Below are 21,275 nucleotides of genomic sequence, written 5' to 3' on the forward strand. Positions count from 1 at the left end.
ACCTTTCACTATACCTTTTTTCCGGAGGAATGGGTGGGCATTCTTAAAATGTAAGAAAGAATTGCAATGCGTCTCCTTCCTATGGACCTTTGACTCAGAACCATTCTCTCCCTTCCAAATGTTAACATCAAGGTAATTGATGTTTCCATAACCTATCTTACAGGTAAACCACAAAAATTCAGTACTGTTGGAAATGTATTCAAAAAATTCCATAAATCTTTCCTCACTAGCTGTCCAAAATAGGCAGATATTGTCCAAAAAAAGTTTATAGAATGCCCAGCATTCCTTAAAACTTGAATGAAACACATTTCTCCTCCCAACAGGCCATTACTAAGTTGGCATAAGTAGGGGCACACATAGCCCCCATAGCCACTCCTTTTAATTGATGAAAAAATTCCCCTTCAAAATAAAGGAAATTATTATTTAAAACCAATTCCATTAAAATCAAAAATACATAAACCTCCTTCTCTGTGAATTTGTTGACTTTTCTTAAAATTTCTTCAAAAAAAAATCCAGGCCAGCCTTATAGGGAATAGAAGTAAAAAGGTTGACTACATCAATGGTAATAAAAATGATATCTGTTTATCCCTTACACTTCTTAAAATAATCCCACGAATCTTTAAGAACATTGCGTGCATCTACAGACGTATTTTTTAACCTAAAATTCAAATATTTGGCTATGGTGCAGTAACTGATTGACTTGCTGCCACAATGGGCCTCAAGGGAGGGTTGTGTATGTCCTTGTGGACCTTGGGTATCCCAAAAACAGATGGCACCCTTGACTCCTTGTTATGTAAAAACCTAAAGGTCTCCGTGTCTATACAGCCCTCTACCACCAAGTCATTAAGTGCCCCATATATTTTCTTGCAAGCTATATGTACTTCATTAATAGAATCTCATCAAACAGTATATCTGTCATCTTACTATCATAGGTGATGGAATCCATGAGAACTGTACCCCCTCCCTTGTCCGGCTTCATTACCCTTACATATTTATTCAGTCTTATTAGTATATGTATAAATAAGGAGGGATTTGATTGTATTTTCTGATGATGTGTGATGAAAACAAACTGGTTGTGTCAGCGTTTATTTTTTGCTGTGGCTTGCTGTGGACTTTATTAAATGTTATTTTGCAGTGGAAACTGCTTTTGGTGCTCTTTTGTTTAGGGGGTTAGAAAATGGTGCAAAAATCAAATTGTATTGAATGGTATATAGGTTTGTTTGGAAAATAATTAATAGTTTGAAAACTTTATGAAAAAAGTGACTCAATTCAGTGAGCATATGATAATATGATGAAGATGACTTTGGACATATGTTGCTCGATAAACTGAGAGTTTGATAAGCCTGTGTTTCGGAAAAAAATGTTAGATTATATTCTTTGTGAGCTACATAGATGGTTTTCCTTAGTTGTGTAGTTTTCACTATTCTGTTCTATTTCTAGGTTTTAGTGTGCCTCATCAAGGTGCAGCATTATGTGAACCTTGCCATCCTGGCTCATTCTCCCCACACAGTGGTGCCACGTCTTGTGACTTCTGTCCAAAGGGATTATTCTCCAAGTAAGAAAACTTAAATGTAGCACATTTGCACAGCAGCAGAGGTTTATTTTATACTGTATGTGATATGATTGATTTTAAACAGAGTATGATGTTTTTTCCTTGGATTCTATTTTTTTAACTTTTCTTCTAACTATGCAATACATATGAAAACATTTCATAATTTAAATTGAATTCTGTTTAGCTAGGTTGAAATGCCTTGGTTTCTGGGGTGTGAAAATACAGTCTATTTGCTATACTTCAGCAGTTTTCTAAGTTTTTTTTAATGTCTTCAAACTAAGTTTGTGTGACCCAATTTGTTGTGATCTTGTTCTGTTATTCATGCACCTGCACGACATCTCTTGTGTGTTTCTACTTGCTTTGTGTGTTAAATGGAGCAGAGTGGTCAGCTCTATGTTTTTATTGTGCTATCTGCTAACCATCAACCATATTATGACCTAGATCTAGCAGGCCCATTTGTTCCTGTTTGGGCAAGAACCGCTCATGTGAGGCTGTCATAAAAGCAGATCTTTTACTTTGTTCTAACTGTCGCTGCAGCCTCCATGACAGTGTGCTGTCACACATGCAGGAATTGTGGCAGTAAAGCTTCTGCTGCTGTGGATCCATACCTTATACTCCATATGCTTCTTATAGGCATATAGGTAAGTATTAGGCTACCAGCCTTTATGAGCCCTTTAAGCCTAGCCCAGCCCCTCCTTAAATACCGTTAGCTATGAACCGAGGCCAGCTCACTGGCGCTACCTTTAATAATCTTATAAAGCCTCTTTGGATATTGATCACGTCCTCCATCACATCCGCAAATAGGCATAAGTCCCACTTCTCTACCCTGGTTCCAAAACTTCACTAGTCACCACTTCTCTGTCAGGGATTCATAAATCAATTTCCCAGTCAGTCTTCAAAGAGAATGCCACAAGGTTCCTAACTTGCTCCTGCACTATTTTCCTTTTAAATAAACTTCCCCTCTTTGACCTTAATTTTTCTTATCTCCCCCTTTTCTGTATGGATGAAATGGCACTATTTTGCACCAAGAACTCCATTCCTTACTTCCAGACAGATTTGCAAGTAGATTTCCCAGACCTAATACACTGGTTCTCCAACAAAAAGCTCTCCTTGCTCAACTCCAGCCAAACCATAGCTATGTTGTTGGCACCAATAGAAATTTAAAACACAAAACTGTTCTATCTATGGCCACACTACCAACCCCATAGAAACAGCATCTCCCACCTCCCCTAAATCTACCTTTCCACCTTTGACTGCACAAAGAAAGGCTAACTCTGTCCTGTTTTGCCTAATAAGATCTCCCACTTTCTTACCAAACCCTCCAGAACAGCCATACAGTTATTCTACTCTTCCCACCTTGAATACAGCTTCCTCACTAATGGCCTTAACATCAAAAACAAACGCCTCACACATTCAAATAGTAGACAGCAAACTTTGTAGCTTTATTACCCAATCCTCCTAAAAATGAACACTGCTGTAAAAAAATAAAGGCAAACTGTCTCCCCCTGTTCAACAAAGGTTTGACCTTTTCTGAAGATTCCAAGTATTCAGATTCCTAGTCAACCAACTCTTCTCTCCCCTAGCAACTAAAGTAATGCTCCAGTCTTTCTGTTACAAATTCAGGAACTACAACCACTTTGCCCCCACACTTTGATCTCCAACACTAAACTCCATTGTATAGGTCACTGCTTCTTCATGCTAGGTCCAAAACTTTGGAATTATTCTCCCACCAAAAAGATGCCTCATCTTACTCAAAGTTTAGGACTCAACTAAAAGATCACCCTCTTTCATTGGCCATATGTCATTGTCTCTAATCCAACTACATCATCTAACCTGAGCTACATCACTTTGTATTTCTCCTACTACTAACACACATCCTACTGTCCTTCATGTGGCGCAAGCTCTTTGCACCAATCTACACTTCTCACTGGACATTGTTTGAGTAACTTTAATTTCTCCTTCTGACTTCTCTCACAAACTCTTGTAACATCCCTCATTCCACTTCTTAACTGCCAGATCTTTCCCACTTGTGACAACACACAGTTTATTGCAACAGATACCTAACTTTCTTATGAAATTTGCCTTTTAATTTATTGATAATGTACATTACAATTGTATATATACTTTATATTTGCATTAGCTGCTGATGGTATTTTATAGATGTTTTCATTATACTCTTGGTGTATCTCGCTAAATGTAATTCTTACTTTTTGCACTCCAGGGTTAAAACTGAAATTGTCCACTTAGCCCAGATCTGAGTACTACCCCAACTGACAAATTATATAAAGTGGCAGTCCCAGGTGGAATGTGTGTTAAAGCAGAGCCAAAACAACAAATGGCACTATCTCTGAAAACAGGGAATAATTACTAGGGTTTACAGAATTACGTATGATTATTAAAATCAGTCAGGAACTGAGACAGGATTGGGGGAGAGTGTTGGCTTGGGGAACAAATTTCAAAAGGGTCATGGGAGGGAGGGAGGGCATAAGCATGTGAATAAAATAACACACATCCATTCAAACAATAACCAGTTAACTTTTGTATATTTATTACCCAGTCACCCAAAATATGGACACTACTATAAACATTGAAAAAAGCAACTGGCTCTCAGCTGTTCAGTGAAGTGTTTGGACCTTTTCATAGATCTCAGCTATTCAAAGTCCCTTAGTCTGTGAGATGATCTCACCCCTAGGATATGTACATGAAAATGCTTATGTAGATATTTTATACCCCAAGTAGGTTGTAGAGGATCTTTGTCCAAACTTACTGTTAGAGGCTTCTAGCTTAAGTAAGAGGGGAAACAAGGAAAATGTTTTTTGGGAGGCTAAAATGTCTGGATGTATTTGAAAAAAAAAGAGAAATAGAGACGAGAAAAAGGAAATCAAGGTTTACACCAAACTTGGAAGATGTGTGAGATATTGTAAAGGGAATAAAGCATTTTGGGGGATGTGTTTGCATACTCTTGCATAGAACGTTAATAGAGTTTTCATTACCTTCTGGCAATAGGGATATGAGTGAAGATGAGGAAAAGATATTGAGAGAGTGGGCATTAGAAAATCATGAACAAGTTCAGGAGGAATAGTGCTCACACCAAAACCAATAAACAAATTAAGAGCACCAAAAGCCATTTCCACGTTTAATATAGTCCACAGCAAGCCACAGCAAAAAATAAATGCTGACACTCCAGTAGCCAGTTTATATTTTGCCACACAACTTCATCAGAAAATACAATCAAATCCCTCCTTATTTATACCTACACTAATAAGACAATTTAAAATCATGATACCAATAAGACATTTTAACCCCTTCATGGAACAAAATATTTAAAAATATATGTGCAATGTGTTATGAATAAGTACTATTAAAACAATGTACAAAAAAAACAGTAATGCATTTTTAAAACTAATGACAGTCATAGCATATTTGTTAAAATTATAGGTGGTAGCAAAACAACTGTTGGTTCTAGATAATTCAGTGATAGTAATCTTTAACATTTTGTTAGTATGGGACTTGCAACTTTTGCTGCCCTTAGTTTCAAAATGGGGGCTAGTGAGACCAATATCATTCAAACTTGGCCACTTATTGCCTTCTAACACCAATTGCCAGTAAACCTCTCTGTATTCTAACTTGGTTTCCCAAGAACCACCCCTTCTATCCATGAAGCAACCTCATCCACTACAAAACAAAAAAAAAAAAAAAAAGCCTCTCACAGGTCTGTGTATGTTTATATAATGCTTTCTTTGTATTACCTATCCTAATATCATAAAGGTGTTCATATATCCTTCTCTTTAAACACCTTTCAGTTTTACCTATGTAAAATGCTTCACTTTTTCTGCACATTGCAATATAAACAAGCCCTTTGCTATCACAATTATGAGACCTAGAAATTATTCCTGCTACTAACAAACACCTCAGAGACATTAGCTATAAATAGACACTGTTGACATGCTCCACACTTAGATTCCCACCACCTTATTAACCAGACCCCCATATTTGTTTTCCATAAGGTCTTTAACACATCCACATCCACCTTTTCTAAAAATAAACTTCAGTGGAGCATCACAACTTAAATTTAAATCCGATAACTTGGAGAACCTGTCCATTTCCCTTTGGACAGTGTCTCTAATAATATTGGAATCCCCAATGAAATCTAAAATGAAGGCATTCCCATAGGTACCATCCTGATTGATACCCCCCCCCCCCCGGTGATATGTCAGAATCCATAGAACGTAACATTGGTGCAAATCTACCATTCCTATGCTGAAGCACTTCTTCCTGAATTTCTTGTAATAAGGTCTCCAGATATCCTCTTTCTAAAAACATTTGCTTTAACAAATCACATTCCTTGTAAAAATCTTTTTCCTCAGAGGTCATCCTGCTACCCTGTACATACTGACCTTTCACTATACCTTTTTTCCGGAGGAGTGGGTGGGCATTCTTAAAATGTAAGAAAGAATTACAATGCGTCTCCTGGACCTTTGACTCAGAACCATTCTCTCCCTTCCAAATGTTAACATCAAGGTAATTGATGTTTCCATAACCTATCTTACAGGTAAACAATAAAAATTCAGTACTGTTGGAAATGTATTCAAAAAATTCCATAAATCTTTCCTCACTAGCTGTCCAAAATAGGCAGATATTGTCCAAAAAAAGTTTATAGAGTGCCCAGCATTCCTTAAAACTTGAATGAAACACATATTTCTCCTCCCAACAGGCCATTACTAAGTTGGCATAAGTAGGGGCACACACAGCCCCATAGCCACTCCTTTTAAATGATGAAAAAATTCCCCTTCAAAATAAAGGAAATTATTATTTAAAACCTATTCCATTAAAACCAAAAATACATAAACCTCCTTCTCTGTGAATTTGTTGACTTTTCTTAAAATTTCTTCAAAAAAAAATCCAGGCCAGCCTTATAGGGAATAGAAGTAAAAAGGTCGACTACATCAATGGTAATAAAAATGACATTGTTAGTTAATCTGTTTATCCCTTACACTTCTTAAAATAATCCCACGAATCTTTAAGAACATTGCATGCATCTACAGATGTATTTTTTAACCTAAAATCCAAATATTTGGCTACGGTGCAGTAACTGATTGACTTGCTGCCACAATGGGCCTCAAGGGAGGGTTGTTTATGTCCTTGTGGACCTTAGGTATCCCAAAAACAGATGGCACTCTTGACTACTTGTTATGTAAAAACCTAAAGGTCTCCATGTCTATACAGTCCTCTACCACCAAGTCATTAAGTGCCACATATATTTTCTTGCAAGCTATATGTACTTCATTAATAGAATCTCATCAAACAGTATATCTGTCATCTTACTATCATAGGTGATGGAATCCATGAGAACTGTACCCCCTCCCCTTGTCCGGGCTTCATTACCCTTACATATTTATCTTCAGTCTTATTAGTATATGTATAAATAAGGAGGGATTTGATTGTATTTTCTGATGATGTGTGATAAAAACAAACTGGTTGTGTGTCAGCGTTTTTTTTTTTTGCTGTGGCTTGCTGTGGACTTTATTAAACGTTATTTTGCAGTGGAAACTGCTTTTGAGATTGCTCTTTTGTTTAGGGGGTTAGAAAATGGTGCAAAAATCAAATTGTATTGAATGGTATATAGGTTTGTTTGGAAAATAATTAATAGTTTGAAAGCTTTATGAAAAAAGTGACTCAATTCAGTGAGCATATGATAATATGATGAAGATGACTTTGGACATATGTTGCTCGATAAACGTGTTTCGGAAAAAAATGTTAGATTATATTCTTTGTGAGCTACGTAGATGGTTGTCCTTAGTTGTGTAGTTTTCACTATTCTGTTCTATTTCTAGGTTTTAGTGTGCCTCATCAAGGTGCAGCATTATGTGAACCTTGCCATCCTGGCTCATTCTCCCCACACAGTGGTGCCACGTGTTGTGACTTCTGCCCAAAGGGATTATTCTCTAAGTAAGAAAACTTAAATGTAGCACATTTGCACAGCAGCAGAGGTTTATTTTATACTGTATGTGATATGATTGATTTTAAACAGAATATGATGTTTTTTCCTTGGATTCTATTTTTTTATCTTTTCTTCTAACTATGCAATACATATGAAAACATTTCATAATTTAAATCGAATTCTGTTTAGCTAGGTTGAAATGCCTTGGTTTCTGGGGTGTGAAAATACAGTCTATTTGCTATACTTCAGCAGTTTTCTAAGTTTTTTTTAATGTCTTCAAACTAAGTTTGTGTGACCCAATTTGTTGTGATCTTGTTCTGTTATTCATGCACCTGCACGACATCTCTTGTGCGTTTCTACTTGCTTTGTGTGTTAAATGGAGCAGAGTGGTCAGCTCTATGTTTTCATTGTGCTATCTGCTAACCATCAACCGTATTATGACCTAGATCTAGCAGGCCCATTTGTTCCTGTTTGGGCAAGAACCGCTCATGTGAGGCTGTCATAAAAGCAGATCTTTTACTTTGTTCTAACTGTCGCTGCAGCCTCCATGACAGTGTGCTGTCACACATGCAGGAATTGTGGCAGTAAAGCTTCTGCTGCTGTGGATCCATACCTTATACTCCATGTGCTTCTTATAGGCATATAGGTAAGTATTAGGCTACCAGCCTTTATGAGCCCCTTTAAGCCTAGCCACTTTCTCTTTTTTGTACTTGAATTCACCTATCCATTTGATTAGAGACAGACCTTTACTCACCCTTTGGTCAGTAATCATGTATTACCCGTAACAAGAATAACTGGAATCATACTAGAAATAATTTGGGGGGATTCATGCACTGGATAAAGCATTTAGGAGCTGCTTCTGTCCATTAGTAGTAGAGGGGGTAGTCCTGGGGTAAATTTTCTGATTCCCATCCATAGAGCCAAGTTGTGCTGGAATATGGACAGGGATGAATTTGTTTTATGTGGATGGGGAAGTCTGTTCAAGAGCACCAGTACCTTCTGTAAGATGTACCTGTCCCTCTAAACCATTGTGTTGATGTTGCAGAAGAGATTTAGATCCCAGGACCTAGTAATTCTGATGCCATTTGACTTGTTGATGTGCAGTAAATCCATCTGTATTCTTCACAGCATATGTGCTCACTTCAATCAGTTTGAAGGAGTAGAAGTTCATAGAGTGACACACTTCCAGTGCAGTTCAGCAGAATGATGGAAGTAGTCACGTTAACTAAATACACAGTGAAAAGATTACCCAAAATGCCTGTTTGGTGACAGAACCTTTGCATTTTTTGAAGAGCAAGAATTGTAGAAATGCCAAATGACAGTAGTATGCTTATCCCATCCTGAAAACATTTGGGAGTCAAAGGGTTAGCCTTCAGATGTTCTTCGTGTTTCACTGTTGCAGTCATCACATTTGGGTTATCTGCCTGCAGGTAGCCCTCAGCCGACCTGAATACCAGAGTCTTCGGATTTCTGTGTTGGATGCTGTCGCCTCTTCCATGATGTCAGGTTGTCAGGGGTCTAAAACATGCAGCCGATGCCATTACGTCAGTCTTTCTTGCTGTGTGGTGCCCAAAGCAGAAGCAGTTCGCAAGTGCTGGTCGGCCGACTCCTGAAATTTTCGTTTTCGAATTTCAAACCCTAAGTCTTCAAAAAAGTTGAGTACCCAGTTGGGGATGCTTTTTTCTTGCTCTAACCGATGTCAGAAAAAATTAGCAATTGTCTTGCCTGTGGAAAGCAAATACCTGCTAGAGATTTTCATTCCACTACTATGCCACCTGTTTAGGCCTAGCACCTATCAGCCCTCGCCATCGTTTTGTGTTTGTTCAACGCCCGAACTATTCGTCATTGGGCTATTTTTGTAGCTAAATACTTTCATTCTTGATCTCCGTACTCCAAAATGGCTTTGTCAAGCCATCCGACTACTGATCTTCAGAAAAAAATGTAAGGATAAAGACAGACTGCATAGGTCCAAAACTGCTGACGATTCTTCCATTAAGCTAGTCGCCAGTCTGCTGGTACTCAGTGAGGCACTTTTGCAGCCCCTGATACCCGCTACTACAGATTCGCAGGCCTCTACTGAGACCCATTCTGAGTCCAGTATGCCACGAGATGGTTCTTCAACTATGGAACCTGCGGATGTCTCTACCTTGGTTGGGTCCGGAGCCGCTGTGTAGGCACCGGCTTCTGAGTGTGTATTTAGGCCTACAGACTTTCATATTAAACAGACGGCTTCATTTCAAGCTAGAAATACTGAATTCCTCAGGCCTAAAACTCTCACTATGCCTAGAAAACCTACAAACAAACTGCATACTCAGGCCCATATGCCTCAAAAACAAATTCTTAGAATGGCTGAAGATCTTATTACCTTAGCCAGCCTTCCCCCTGTAAGAGACCTAGAACTGATTTTCTTTCTGATTCTTCGGATCAGAATCTGATATCTGTTCCTTCTGATTACCAGGATTTGCCCTTATCTACTTATGGGGATTCTGATGCAGAGGATTCAATTCCCTCTGCTTCCCTTCCAGAAGATTTTTCTTTTGGTGAAACCTTGCATACCCTTAGGGAGCAATTCCACTGGGAAAGCCAAGACTATTCTGAGTCCAAAAAGAGACTTAGGGAATTTTTTACTCCTGCCTCAACACAGGCCTCTAGCTATCCATCCTGTTCTGGCTATTGTAGCTTATGTTTTCTTGGAATCTAGACTTACCCCAGACACTTTGCCTCCAGCTCCCAGAAAACCTGACTGGTACTACAGAGTACCTGACTCTCACAAGCTCCTCTTCAAGAATCCTACTGCAGATCCAGAGACCATTTCCCAAGAACCAAAAGGCATTAAGGCTACTACTCCCAAAAATCCTGCAACCCCTCTGGATATGTAGGAACTCTAGAGACTTAGATGGTATAAGAAGGTATACACTTCTGCTACTTTAATCATTAGGGCTTTAAATTGCAAGTTTCATATATTAAAGTATCAGCAGCATATTATGTGGTATTCACTTAAACAGAAAATGTTGATTCCTGACTGTGCTGAACACAGAGAGTTACAAGATTTAATGCATTCTGCTGAACAAGTTGGTAAACATACTTTAAAATGTGGTTTTGATGCTTTTAGAAGCATCTCTGCAGGGCTTGCTGTCACTTTCTGGGTCTATACTTAGAAGGTATGCCTGGCATTTAAGGAACAAAACTTGCCGGATCATGTTAAAGCTAAATTACTGTATGCACCCTTAAACCAAGTCCGTCTTTTTGACAACAAAGCAGAAACCGTCCTCAAGAGGATGAAGGAAAAAGCTAAATCTATGCAAACTGTTAAAGATTTCTTACAAGTACAGCCTCCCAGATTCAGGGGGTGCAGGCATTTTGGCCTTCAAAGAACTGGATCTTTTTCCAGTCCCTTCCAGGACTTCTCGTCCAAACCCAGGGAAGAGCAGACCGACCAAGACTCCCCCATGGTCTCAGGCTAATGCTTATTGGAGATCTACGTGAGTGGGGGCATAGCCCCACTTCCAAAGCAGGGAGTAGTAAGCCACCCCACTCACGAAAAATGGGTACACAATAGACTTAACCTTAACTCCTTTCCAAGCCCTGCTCAGCTACTTGCTCCCTTAGGAGGAAAGCTTGCCCTGCATGCAAAAAACTGGGAACTTGTTACCCAGGACAAATGGATTTTGAACATTGTGGAAGTGGAATTCAACATTCCACTTTCCACACACACTACCAACCCTAAGTGGTTGGCCAGACCTCACCCCCAAATCAGTGGGCAGAGGTCCAAAAACAAGTACTCTCTCTCCTCGGTATCAGGGCTATTCAACCTGTTCCAGCAGAACAAAGGGGACAATGTTTTTATTCGACTGTTCCTGGTACCCAGAAAAGAAAACTGGCATCCTATCCTGGACCTGTCTCTTGTCAACACCTTTCTGGTGGTTCCAAAATGCTAACTCTTCAACAGTTTCTTCCTATGCTAGCCCAGGATGCCTGGCTGTCAGCCCTAGACTTAAAAGAAGCTTACCTGCACATCCCAATAAGGGAATCCTGCATACAACACCTACGTTTCAGGGGCTGGCTCCATGCACCATCAGTTCTATGCACTTCCCCTTGGCTTATCTACTGCACCCAGGGTGTTCTCAAAATCTCTAGCTCCAGCCATTGCATTTTTCAGGCAGAGAGATATTCAGATGTACCTATACTTGGACAATTGCCTGATTCAGGCAGAAAGTCAGGACTTGCTATTACAACACCTGGCATTTGTAAAGAAACTTCTAACCTAACCTCGCTGGCGTACACCATCAGCAAAAAGAAATCGCACCTAGTACCTTGCCAACAGATTGTATTCCTGGTAGCAAGCTTGAACACAACTTCCCAGATGGCATTCCTCAGTCAGACAGGACTAAGCTTCTCAGAAAATCTGACCAGCTGCTAGTTAGCTTTGCTGCAGGGGCAGAGGTGAAGGCCATTTTAAAGCAAACCATTTCCACCAGGCTCCATTGCATCTCATTTCCGCCACAAAGACCACATGAAACTCACTCCCCACTGGGATAAGATCTCATTCCACCAGGGCTGCACCTACCTCTAGGGCATTTCTCAGAAAGAGTCCTACCTGTATCTTGGAAGTTGCTAATCTGGAGTTCTGTACATATCTCTCTACCAAGCATTACCATCTGCCTATCTTTCTAAATCCAGAGCTGGATTTGCCACAGTAGGGCCCTTACAGGCCTGATTGCTGGGCCCTAGCTGCCTTTACCTCCAATTTCCTCTTCACTCTGAGAATCAACCCAAATGTGATGACTGCAAATAGTGAAACACGTAAGAACATACAGTACAGTTGTGTACACTTACCATAAATGTATATGTTCGAGTGTATTCACCTCGCTGCAGTCCTGGTTACTCCCCCAGCCCCCTGACTTTCCTTTGGTTCTACCCTTTCTTCTTTGGCATATTATAATGCGTGTATTTGCTTTTGCTGGGGTGTACCATTCCATATAATTGCTTCCCATTGTGGGGCACCTGACATCTGGGGCAAGGAAACTGATGTAATAGCGCCTGGTTGCATGTTTTATACCCCTGACAACCTGACTTCATGGAGAGGCTTACAAAGTATCCTCAGCGCAGAAAGCCAAAGACTCTGTACTGGCCGCTGAGTAGCAAGCAATTCGCAGGCAGATAACCCAAATGTGGATGACTGCAACAGTGAATACACTTGAACATCTACATTTATGGTGTAAGGTACACAACTGTACTTTTGATGTTCCCACAAAAAATTACATCTGTATTAGTTTCTTGATAAAAGTCTAATGTTTGTTTAATACACCAGTCTTAGTTTCCAGGCAGCATCCTTTTCCTTCATATAGCATCTTTAAATTCCCTGTGTAACAGTACTCTATCTCCATCTCCACCAGGGTTCAAAGGTTAGTACATTGCATTTGGGCAAGAATGGATTCAACCATACATCCTACAGCAGAAAGCACGATTGCTATTACAACACCTGGCATTGTAAACTTCTAACTAAAGTACACATGCAAAGAAGATCACTAGTACCTTGCCAACAGATTGTATTCCTGGGAGCAAGCTTGAACACAACTTCCCAGATGGCATTCCTCAGTCTGGAGAAACAGGTTTATTTGACAACCTACTTCAAACTACTGGCCACAAAAACCCAGCTATCTGCAAGGAAAATACCGCAAGCGCTGGGGTTCATGGCCTCTTGCATTCTGCTAATTCCATATGCAAGACTGCATTTGAGGAAACTTCAGTGGTATCTAAAAAGTCTATGGTGTCAACATTCTCAGGACGTGGAAAACAATGATTCCTATCATTCCATGTTTAAGGGCAGAATCCTTTGGTGGACAGAGGACTGCTACCACAACAAGGGACTCCCTTTCACTCTACTCCCTGCCACCCAAACCCTAACAGATGCATCAGACTATGCATGGGGGGCTCGCATGGCAGGGCAGTGCATTCAGGGCAAATGGAACCCAAATCAGATGCACCTGCGTATCAATCAAAAATAAATGTTAGTTGTACAGAATGCTCTGACAGTCTTCAAAGACCTTATTCTTCTAGGACAATTATTGGTAGACAGACAACACCACAGTTATGTGGTACGTAAACAAGCAGGGGGGAACCCTCTCTGCAGACTAGCCATGGCTCTGTGGAACATAGCCTTGAGCTACCAAGTGCACATACAAGCTCAATTCCTGCCAGGCAAACTAAATTCACTATCAGACTACTTAACCAGAAATCTCATGGACCAACATGAATGGAAACTGGAACCCAAAATATTCAAGCTCTTGAGGAACAAATTGGGAACTCCAGAGGTAGACCTGTTTGCCTCCCCTCAGAACTATCAATTGAAAAAATTGTGCACCAGAACTCCCCACAGTCAAGCTTGGAAAGTGGATGGCCCTGTCCTTTACCTGGGAAAGCCTCTCAGTTTATGCCTTTCCCCCTCTGCCACTCCTCTCGAAAGTTCTACTAAAGATCAAACGGGACAAGCCAAGGGCAATACTGATTGCACCAGACTGGCCACACCAGCACTGGTACCCCTTTTGCGCAGTCTGACTGTGCTACAACCATGGCACTTGCCTCAGACCCCTTCCCTGCTGTCCCAGCAGGCGGGCCAGATTCTGCACCCTCAGCTTCAAACCCTGAACTTTGCAGCCTGGCTAATCCCCTGAGCTCACCTCTAGCAACCTCAGTAAGCAGGTGCTGGATGTATTCTTGAGGCAAGGAGGCCTAGTACTAAAATCCTATTCTAAATCCAGAGCTGGATTTGCCACAGCAGTCTTACAGGGCCTGATTGCTGGCCCTAATGCTCTTTACCTCCACCCTTCCTTCACTCTGAGAATCAACCCAAATGTGATGACTGCAACAGTGAAACACGAAGAACATAGTACAGTTGTGTACACTTACCATAAATGTATATGTTCGAGTGTATTCACTGTTGCAGTCCTGGTTACTCTCCCTCGAGCCCCCTGACTTTTCTTGGTTCTACCTTTTCTTCTTCTTTGGCATATATTATATCATGTGTATTTGCTTTTTGCTGGGGGTGTACCATTCCATATAATTGCTTCCTATTGTGGGGGCACCTGACATCTGGGGCAAGGAAAACTGATGTAATGGCGTCTGCTGCATGTTTTATACCCCTGACAACCTGACTTCAGGGAAGAGGCGACAGCATCCGATGCAGAAAGCCAAAGACTCTGGTATTCAGGCCGGCTGAGTGCTACCTGCAGGCAGATAACCCAAATGTGATGACTGCAACAGTGAATACACTTGAACATCTACATTTATGGTAAGTGTACACAACTGTACTTTTTGATGTTCCTAATAAAAATTACATCTGTATTAGTTTCTTGATAAAAGTCTAATGTTTGTTTAATACACCAGTCTTAGTTTCCAGGCAGCATCCTTTTCCTTCATAGCATCTTTAAAATTCATGGTAGTCTGTGATTGTGAGACATTCCTCATCCTGTATTTCAGTACAGGGGCTCTAGTGATGATGGAGTCAAGTTTGGGTGAACTGTAGACATCAAAATACCTTTTGTGATCAAGCCACCATTATTGGCAGCTGTCACCCATTTCTTCCCCTTTGTGGTTAGGAAAATGGCTGTGGCATGGCCATTATCCAGCGAACCACTGATGCTTTTCCTTTTAAGCCCTAACATATCTATACATGTGCCCACAAGGTTGGTGGATGGGCATATATTGTGAGGTCTTGCCACCACCTTTGTGTGATACCCCCTGCCCCCTTATAAACAGATACCACCTTCTATCTCCAGTCTCCACCAGGGATTGCAGATGGATTGTACATCCTGGGACACATGCTGCCAACCTCCCCATTTGGGTAAGTCGAGCAGGCTGTATCTTGTTATTCTTGTTGCTCCCCAACCAGCTCCTCCAGCATCTGAGAACTAGCACAGTATTTATGTTTTAATAAAGCATCTCAAAATTTTTTTGATTGAAGTAATTTATTACCTTTCAGAGAGGGACCCTAATGAATTGCCAAATTCTGGATTGCTTCTTACTAAAGAACTATGCAAAGAAGAGATGTCATTAATATGCCTATGGAGTGATAGGATCTGGTCTGTCATGTTCCTTTGTCTTTGAAGGGAGTAACATGATGTTCTTCGTGTTTCACTGTTGCAGTCATAACTGTAGGGTGCTCCTGCCGGCAGGCAGCCCAAGGTCGGCCAGAATCCCAAAGTCTGGGTCCGGCGTCGGCTGTACAAGCTAGTACCCTGACGTCAGTACGCTTTGGTACATAGCCCTCAGCCGACGCCATCTTCTCCAGTCTTTCTTGCCGTGCGGTGGAAAGCAGCTCGCAAGTCGTTGGTTGGCGATTTTTGAACAGCGTATTTTGTTGTTGTCGGTCCGAAGTTCTTACTTCTCTTCTCAAAGCTAAGTACCCGTGGGAATCTTTTTCTTGTTCCTCCGATGTCAGAAAAAGTTAATAATTGTATAGCATGTGGGAAACAAATACCTCATAAAGATTTCCACTCTTACTGTCTACCTTGCTTAGGCCCTGACCACGACGTTTCTTGTTGTCGGTTCTGTGCCAGGTTCAACTCTCGCACTATCAAGCGCAGGTACGATTGGGCTTTAAATTATTTTGGCAGACGCTTCAATTATAGAATGTCGTCGGACACTACCGGAGTTCAAAAGAAGCGCAAAGATAAAGACAGGCCTCCGAGGTCCAAACAGGACTCGTTGCAGCTGGAGCCAGCGTCCGGTTTGGCTGTCGTCAGTGAGGCACTTTTGCAGCCCCTGTCGTCCGCCACTTCTGAACCGATGGCGACGGACTCCCCATGGGGAGCCATCAAGGCCCACTATTTTAACTGCTGCAGGACCTTGGGACGTCGCTCCTTCAGATGGGTCCGGAACCGCTGTGCAGGTACCGGCTTCTGAGGGGGTTTTCAGGCCTACTCACATCACTATTTCAAAGGCAAAGACAAAGACTCCTGTTAAGTCTAAAGCTCCTGCTCAAGCTGCTTCTGAATCCACTCCCAAGACACAAAAGCAATTATTAAAGATGGCTGAAGATTTGCTTACAATGATTAGGGGTTCTCACCCCCCTCCTGAGAAAAGGCCTCAACAGGATGTTACTCTGGATTCCTCTGACCAGGCTTCTGTGTCTTCTGTTTCTTCCACAGATCAGGACTATTCCTTTCCCCCTTATGAGGATTCGGATGCTGAGGACTCTTTACCCTCGGCCTCTCCGCCTGAGGATTTCTCTTTTGGGGAAACCTTGCATGAGATGAGGGAACATTTTCATTGGGAAGGACAGGAGTATTCTGCTTCCAAGAAGAGGCTTAGGGAATTTCTTCTTCTTCCCCAGCATAGGCCTTTAGCTATCCCTCCTGTTTTGGACATTGTAGATGATGTTTTTTCTGAGGCTAATTTGAATCCTGATTCCATGCCTCCTGCTCCTTCTAAGCCTGATAGATTTTATAGGGTTCCTGACTCTCATTTATTTTTATTTAAAACCCTTCTGGATCCTGAAACTATTTCTCAGGGCTCTAAGGCTGCTAAGGTTGCTACTTCTAAAAATCCTATTCCCTCTGAGAAGGATTCTCGTGCTTTAGACAGGTGGGGAAAAAGGTATATACTTCTGCTACCCTGTCTGTAAGGGCTTTAAATTGCCAGTTTCATATGTTTAAGTATCAGCAATTTCTATTGTCTGTTTTAAAGCAAAAGCTTGCTTCCCTTCCTGCTTGTGCAGAGGATAAGGAACTTCAGGATGTCTTGCATGCTACTGAACAAGTGAACAAGCATAGTTTACATTGTGGTTTTGATGCTTTGGATGCTTCTTGCAGGGCTGCAGCCTCTGGTACTGTTATCAGGAGACATGCCTGGCTTCGTGAACAAAGTTTACCTGAACAGGTTAAGGCTAAGTTATTAGATGCCCCTGTTCAACATGATGTTTTTTGGATCCAAGGCTGAGGAAGTTATTAAAAAGATGGAAGAAAAGGCAAAGTCTATGCAGACTGTAAAAGATTTCTTGCAAGTTCAGCCTCCTAGATTTTCCAGGAATTGGCCCTCTAAAAATTGGTCCTTTCCCACGTCTGACAGGCCTCAAAGGGGAAGGTATAGGCGCTCCAGAGGTCGTGGTCAAGGTCAGGCCTCTTACAGATCTAGACAATGGACTGCTTCTTCACCTAAAAGGGGAGAAGACAGATCCCAATCTCAAAGAAAGCAAGCTCAATGACTCTCTCGGTTGGGCTACAGGACCCCTTCACCTGGATGCCCCTCTCGGAGGAAAACTGTCTCTTTTTTATGGAAATTGGACTCATATTACCCAGGACAGATGGGTATTGGACGTGATTTTAAAAGGTTACAAATTCCACTTTCACACTTTGCCAAGGGCTCACGGTTGGCCAGATCTGCCAAAACATCAATGGTCAGAGGCCTTAATTCAAGTGGATGCTCTTCTGGCCATGAGAGCCATAGAGCCTGTTCCACTCTTGGAGATGGGAAAAGGTTTTTATTCAAGACTGTTTCTGGTTCCCAGAAAACAAAACTCATGGAGACCTATTCTGGACCTTTCTGTGTTAAACACCTTTTTGGAAATTCCAAAATTCAAGATGCTTACTCTGCAGCAACTACTTCCAATGCTCTCTCAGGACACCTGGATGGTGACATTGGACTTAAAGGAAGCCTATTTACATATTCCCATCAGGCAAGAACGCAGGAAATTCCTCAGGTTCAAGGCAGGTTCGAGGCACTTTCAATTCTCTGTACTGCCCTTTGGTTTATCTACTGTGCCCAGAGTCTTTACCAAGTGCCTGGCACCAGTAGTGGCTTACTGCAGACTTCAGGGGATCCAGATTTACCCCTATTTGGATGACTGCCTTATTCAGGCAGACAGCAAAGATCTTCTGCTTCAACATCTGGACTTTGTTCAACGTCTTATCCTCCTACTGGGATTCTCAGTGAACACAAAAAAGTCACATTTGATCCCTTCTCAACAAATGGTATTCTTGGAAGCCCTCTTAAATACAACCTTACAAAGGGCCTTCCTCACTCCAGAAAAACAAACTCAGCTGGCTTCTACTTTCAGCACCTTAGCAACTCTATCTCAGCTCACTGCAAGGAAATTCCTGCAGGCTCTGGGCTACATGGCTTCCTTCATTCTGTTGATTCCAAACGCAAGGCTTCACATGAGAAAACTTCAATGGTATCTGAAAAGTGTATGGTCACAGCATCACCACGACCTGGATATTCTGATACCTCTGATTCCCTGCCTTCAGAGGGAATTCCTCTGGTGGTCCAGGGTATGCACTTTAAACGAAGGAAAGCCTTTTTGTCTTCCTCAACCTACTCAAATCCTAACCACGGACGCCTCGGATTATGCTTGGGGAGCACACTTTCTAGACAATTGCCAGCAGGGAACCTGGACAAAGGACCATCTTCACTGACACATCAATCTGAAGGAAATGTTGGCAGTTCAAAATGCCCTTCTAGCCTTCAAGAACCTTTTGCAACCAGGGCCTCTGCTAATTCGCACAGACAACACCACGGTCATGTGGTACATCAACAAGCAGGGGGGTTCTCATTCTTACCCCCTTTGCAGACTAGCTATGGCTTTATGGGACACAGCTCTAAATTTGAATCTACATCTCCAGGCTCAATTCATTCCAGGGAAACAGAATCTCTTAGCAGACAGCCTGAGCAGAAACATTTTAGATCCTCACGAATGGATGCTAGACACCAACTTATTCAACAGGATTACTGCAGTTTGGGATGTCCTCAGATAGATCTGTTTGCATCCCATCTCAATCATCAGCTGCCTCACTTTTGCACCAGGTCCTTCCACAAAACAGCTTGGAGAGTGGATGCCCTGTCCTTCAGCTGGAGAAGCCTTTCAGCATATGCCTTCCTCCTCTTCCTCTTCTACCTCGGGTATTACTGAAGATAAAACAGGACAAGCCCAAGTTCCTCATCTTGATTGCTCCAAATTGGCCTCGACAGTTTTGGTATCCAACTTTAAAGCACCTGTTCTTGGGGCCTCCTTGGATTCTCCTCTGAACCCTTCGCTTTTGTCCCAGCATCAGGGTCAGTTACTACATCCCAACCTCAAGACCCTTTGCCTGGCAGCTTGGCTCTTCAAAGGAATTTGATTTCCTCTAGTCTTCCCAAACAAGTTTTGGATGTTCTTTTGGAAGCTAGATGGCCTAGCACTAGGAAATCCTATGCCTCTAAATGGAAGAGGTTTTGTATTTGGATGCAGGACCGAGGCTCGGATCCTCTGGTTCCTGATCTCTCTCCTATTTTGCTTTACCTTTCAGAACTTTTATCTAAAGGACTTTCCTTTTCTTCCATTAAGATTCATGCTTCTGCTATTTCTGCGCATTTCAGTTCTGATCCTCCTGTTTTTCTCATCCTTTGGTGAAGCAATTCTTGAGAGGGGCTAAAATTTGCAGCCTCCCAGGACCCTCCTGTCCCTGCCTGGGATCTTAATTATGTTTTAGAAAACTTACTTTGCCTCCTTTTGAGCCTGCTGCATCTTCAGATATTAAGTTCTTATCCTGGAAGACTGTTCTTTTATTAGCATTGACCTCTGCCAGAAGGGTCTCAGAGTTGCAAGCTCTCATGGCTGTGGAACCATACCTTATTTTCCATCAGGACAGAGTATCCTTGAGGACCAATCCTACTTTCATGCCTAAGGTGATTTCTAAAGTGGCTTTAAATCAGACAATTCACCTTTCTACTTTCTTTCCAAATCCTCAAAATAAAGGGGAAAGGATTTTGCATTCATTAGATGTGCACAGACAGTTATGATTTTACCTGGACAAGACAAAAGAGTTCAGAAAGTCTAATCAATTGTTTCTTTTGCCTCCAGTTCTCTTGGAAAACCTATTTCTAAACAAACTATTTCCAAATGGATTGCTTATGGAATCAGATTTTGTTACACTCATCATGGGAAACAGTTTCCAGGTACCATTAGAAGTCATTCTACTAGAGCAGCTGCCACTTCTACAGCTTTCCTCAGAGGAGTCCCTACCAAGGATATCTTGAAGCTGCCACTTGGAGTTCTGTGCATACTTTTTCCAAGCACTACAATCTCCCCCTGTTTTCTAAGACCAGGGCAGGCTTTGCCTCTGCTGTTTTGCAGGGTATTCTTGCCTCCCCTTCTTCTATCTAAAGCCTCCTCCCCTTTTACACTGCTTTGGGATTCCACCCTACAGTTATGACTGCAACAGTGAAACACGAAGAACATAGTACAGTTGTGTACACCTACCATAAATGTAGATGTTCGAGTGTCTTCACTGTTGCAGTCGGGTTTCCTCCCTCCTATCCCTCTTTCTCTCCCTTTTCCTTTTTGTGGTGTATTTGTGTTTCCTTGTTGGATTCATTTTTGTTTTATTGGGGACTTCTGACATCTAGGGCAAGAAAGGCTGGAGAAGATGGCGTCGGCTGAGGGCTATGTACCAAAGCGTACTGACGTCAGGGTACTAGCTTGTACAGCCGACGCCGGACCCAGACTTTGGGATTCTGGCCGACCTCGGGCTGCCTGCCGGCAGGAGCACCCTACAGTTATGACTGCAACAGTGAAGACACTCAAACATCTACATTTATTGTAGGTGTACACAACTGTACTTTTATTGGTATCTGGTGCTTTTTCATAACTTCATTGGATTTTATTGCTGCCAGATGTTAAATGCTTTATTTTCTTATTATAACATTAAATTGCTCATAGAGGCTGTTTGAAATATTGTCCAGTATATTTTGCAAGCTTACATTAGTCCATGAAGTTACTTTACATGCTTTCATAACATCTGTGCA

General features: G+C 41.7%; 1 protein-coding gene across 1 annotated transcript in view; it reads left to right on the plus strand.

Annotated features, from left to right (window-relative positions):
* The window catches only part of LOC122794856 (latent-transforming growth factor beta-binding protein 2-like), a gene marked incomplete in the record, with an annotated part of 523,235 nt that overhangs the window by 154,404 nt on the left and 347,556 nt on the right, over nucleotides 1-21,275 (plus strand). The window contains 1 exon segment of the mRNA XM_044063459.1: nucleotides 1,441-1,555. Coding sequence (XP_043919394.1) covers nucleotides 1,441-1,555 — 115 coding nt within the window.

Source organism: Protopterus annectens, chromosome 2.part1 (assembly GCF_019279795.1).
Source record: "Protopterus annectens isolate FY-2018-M chromosome 2.part1, PAN1.0, whole genome shotgun sequence".
Taxonomy (NCBI): Eukaryota; Metazoa; Chordata; order Ceratodontiformes; family Protopteridae; genus Protopterus; species Protopterus annectens.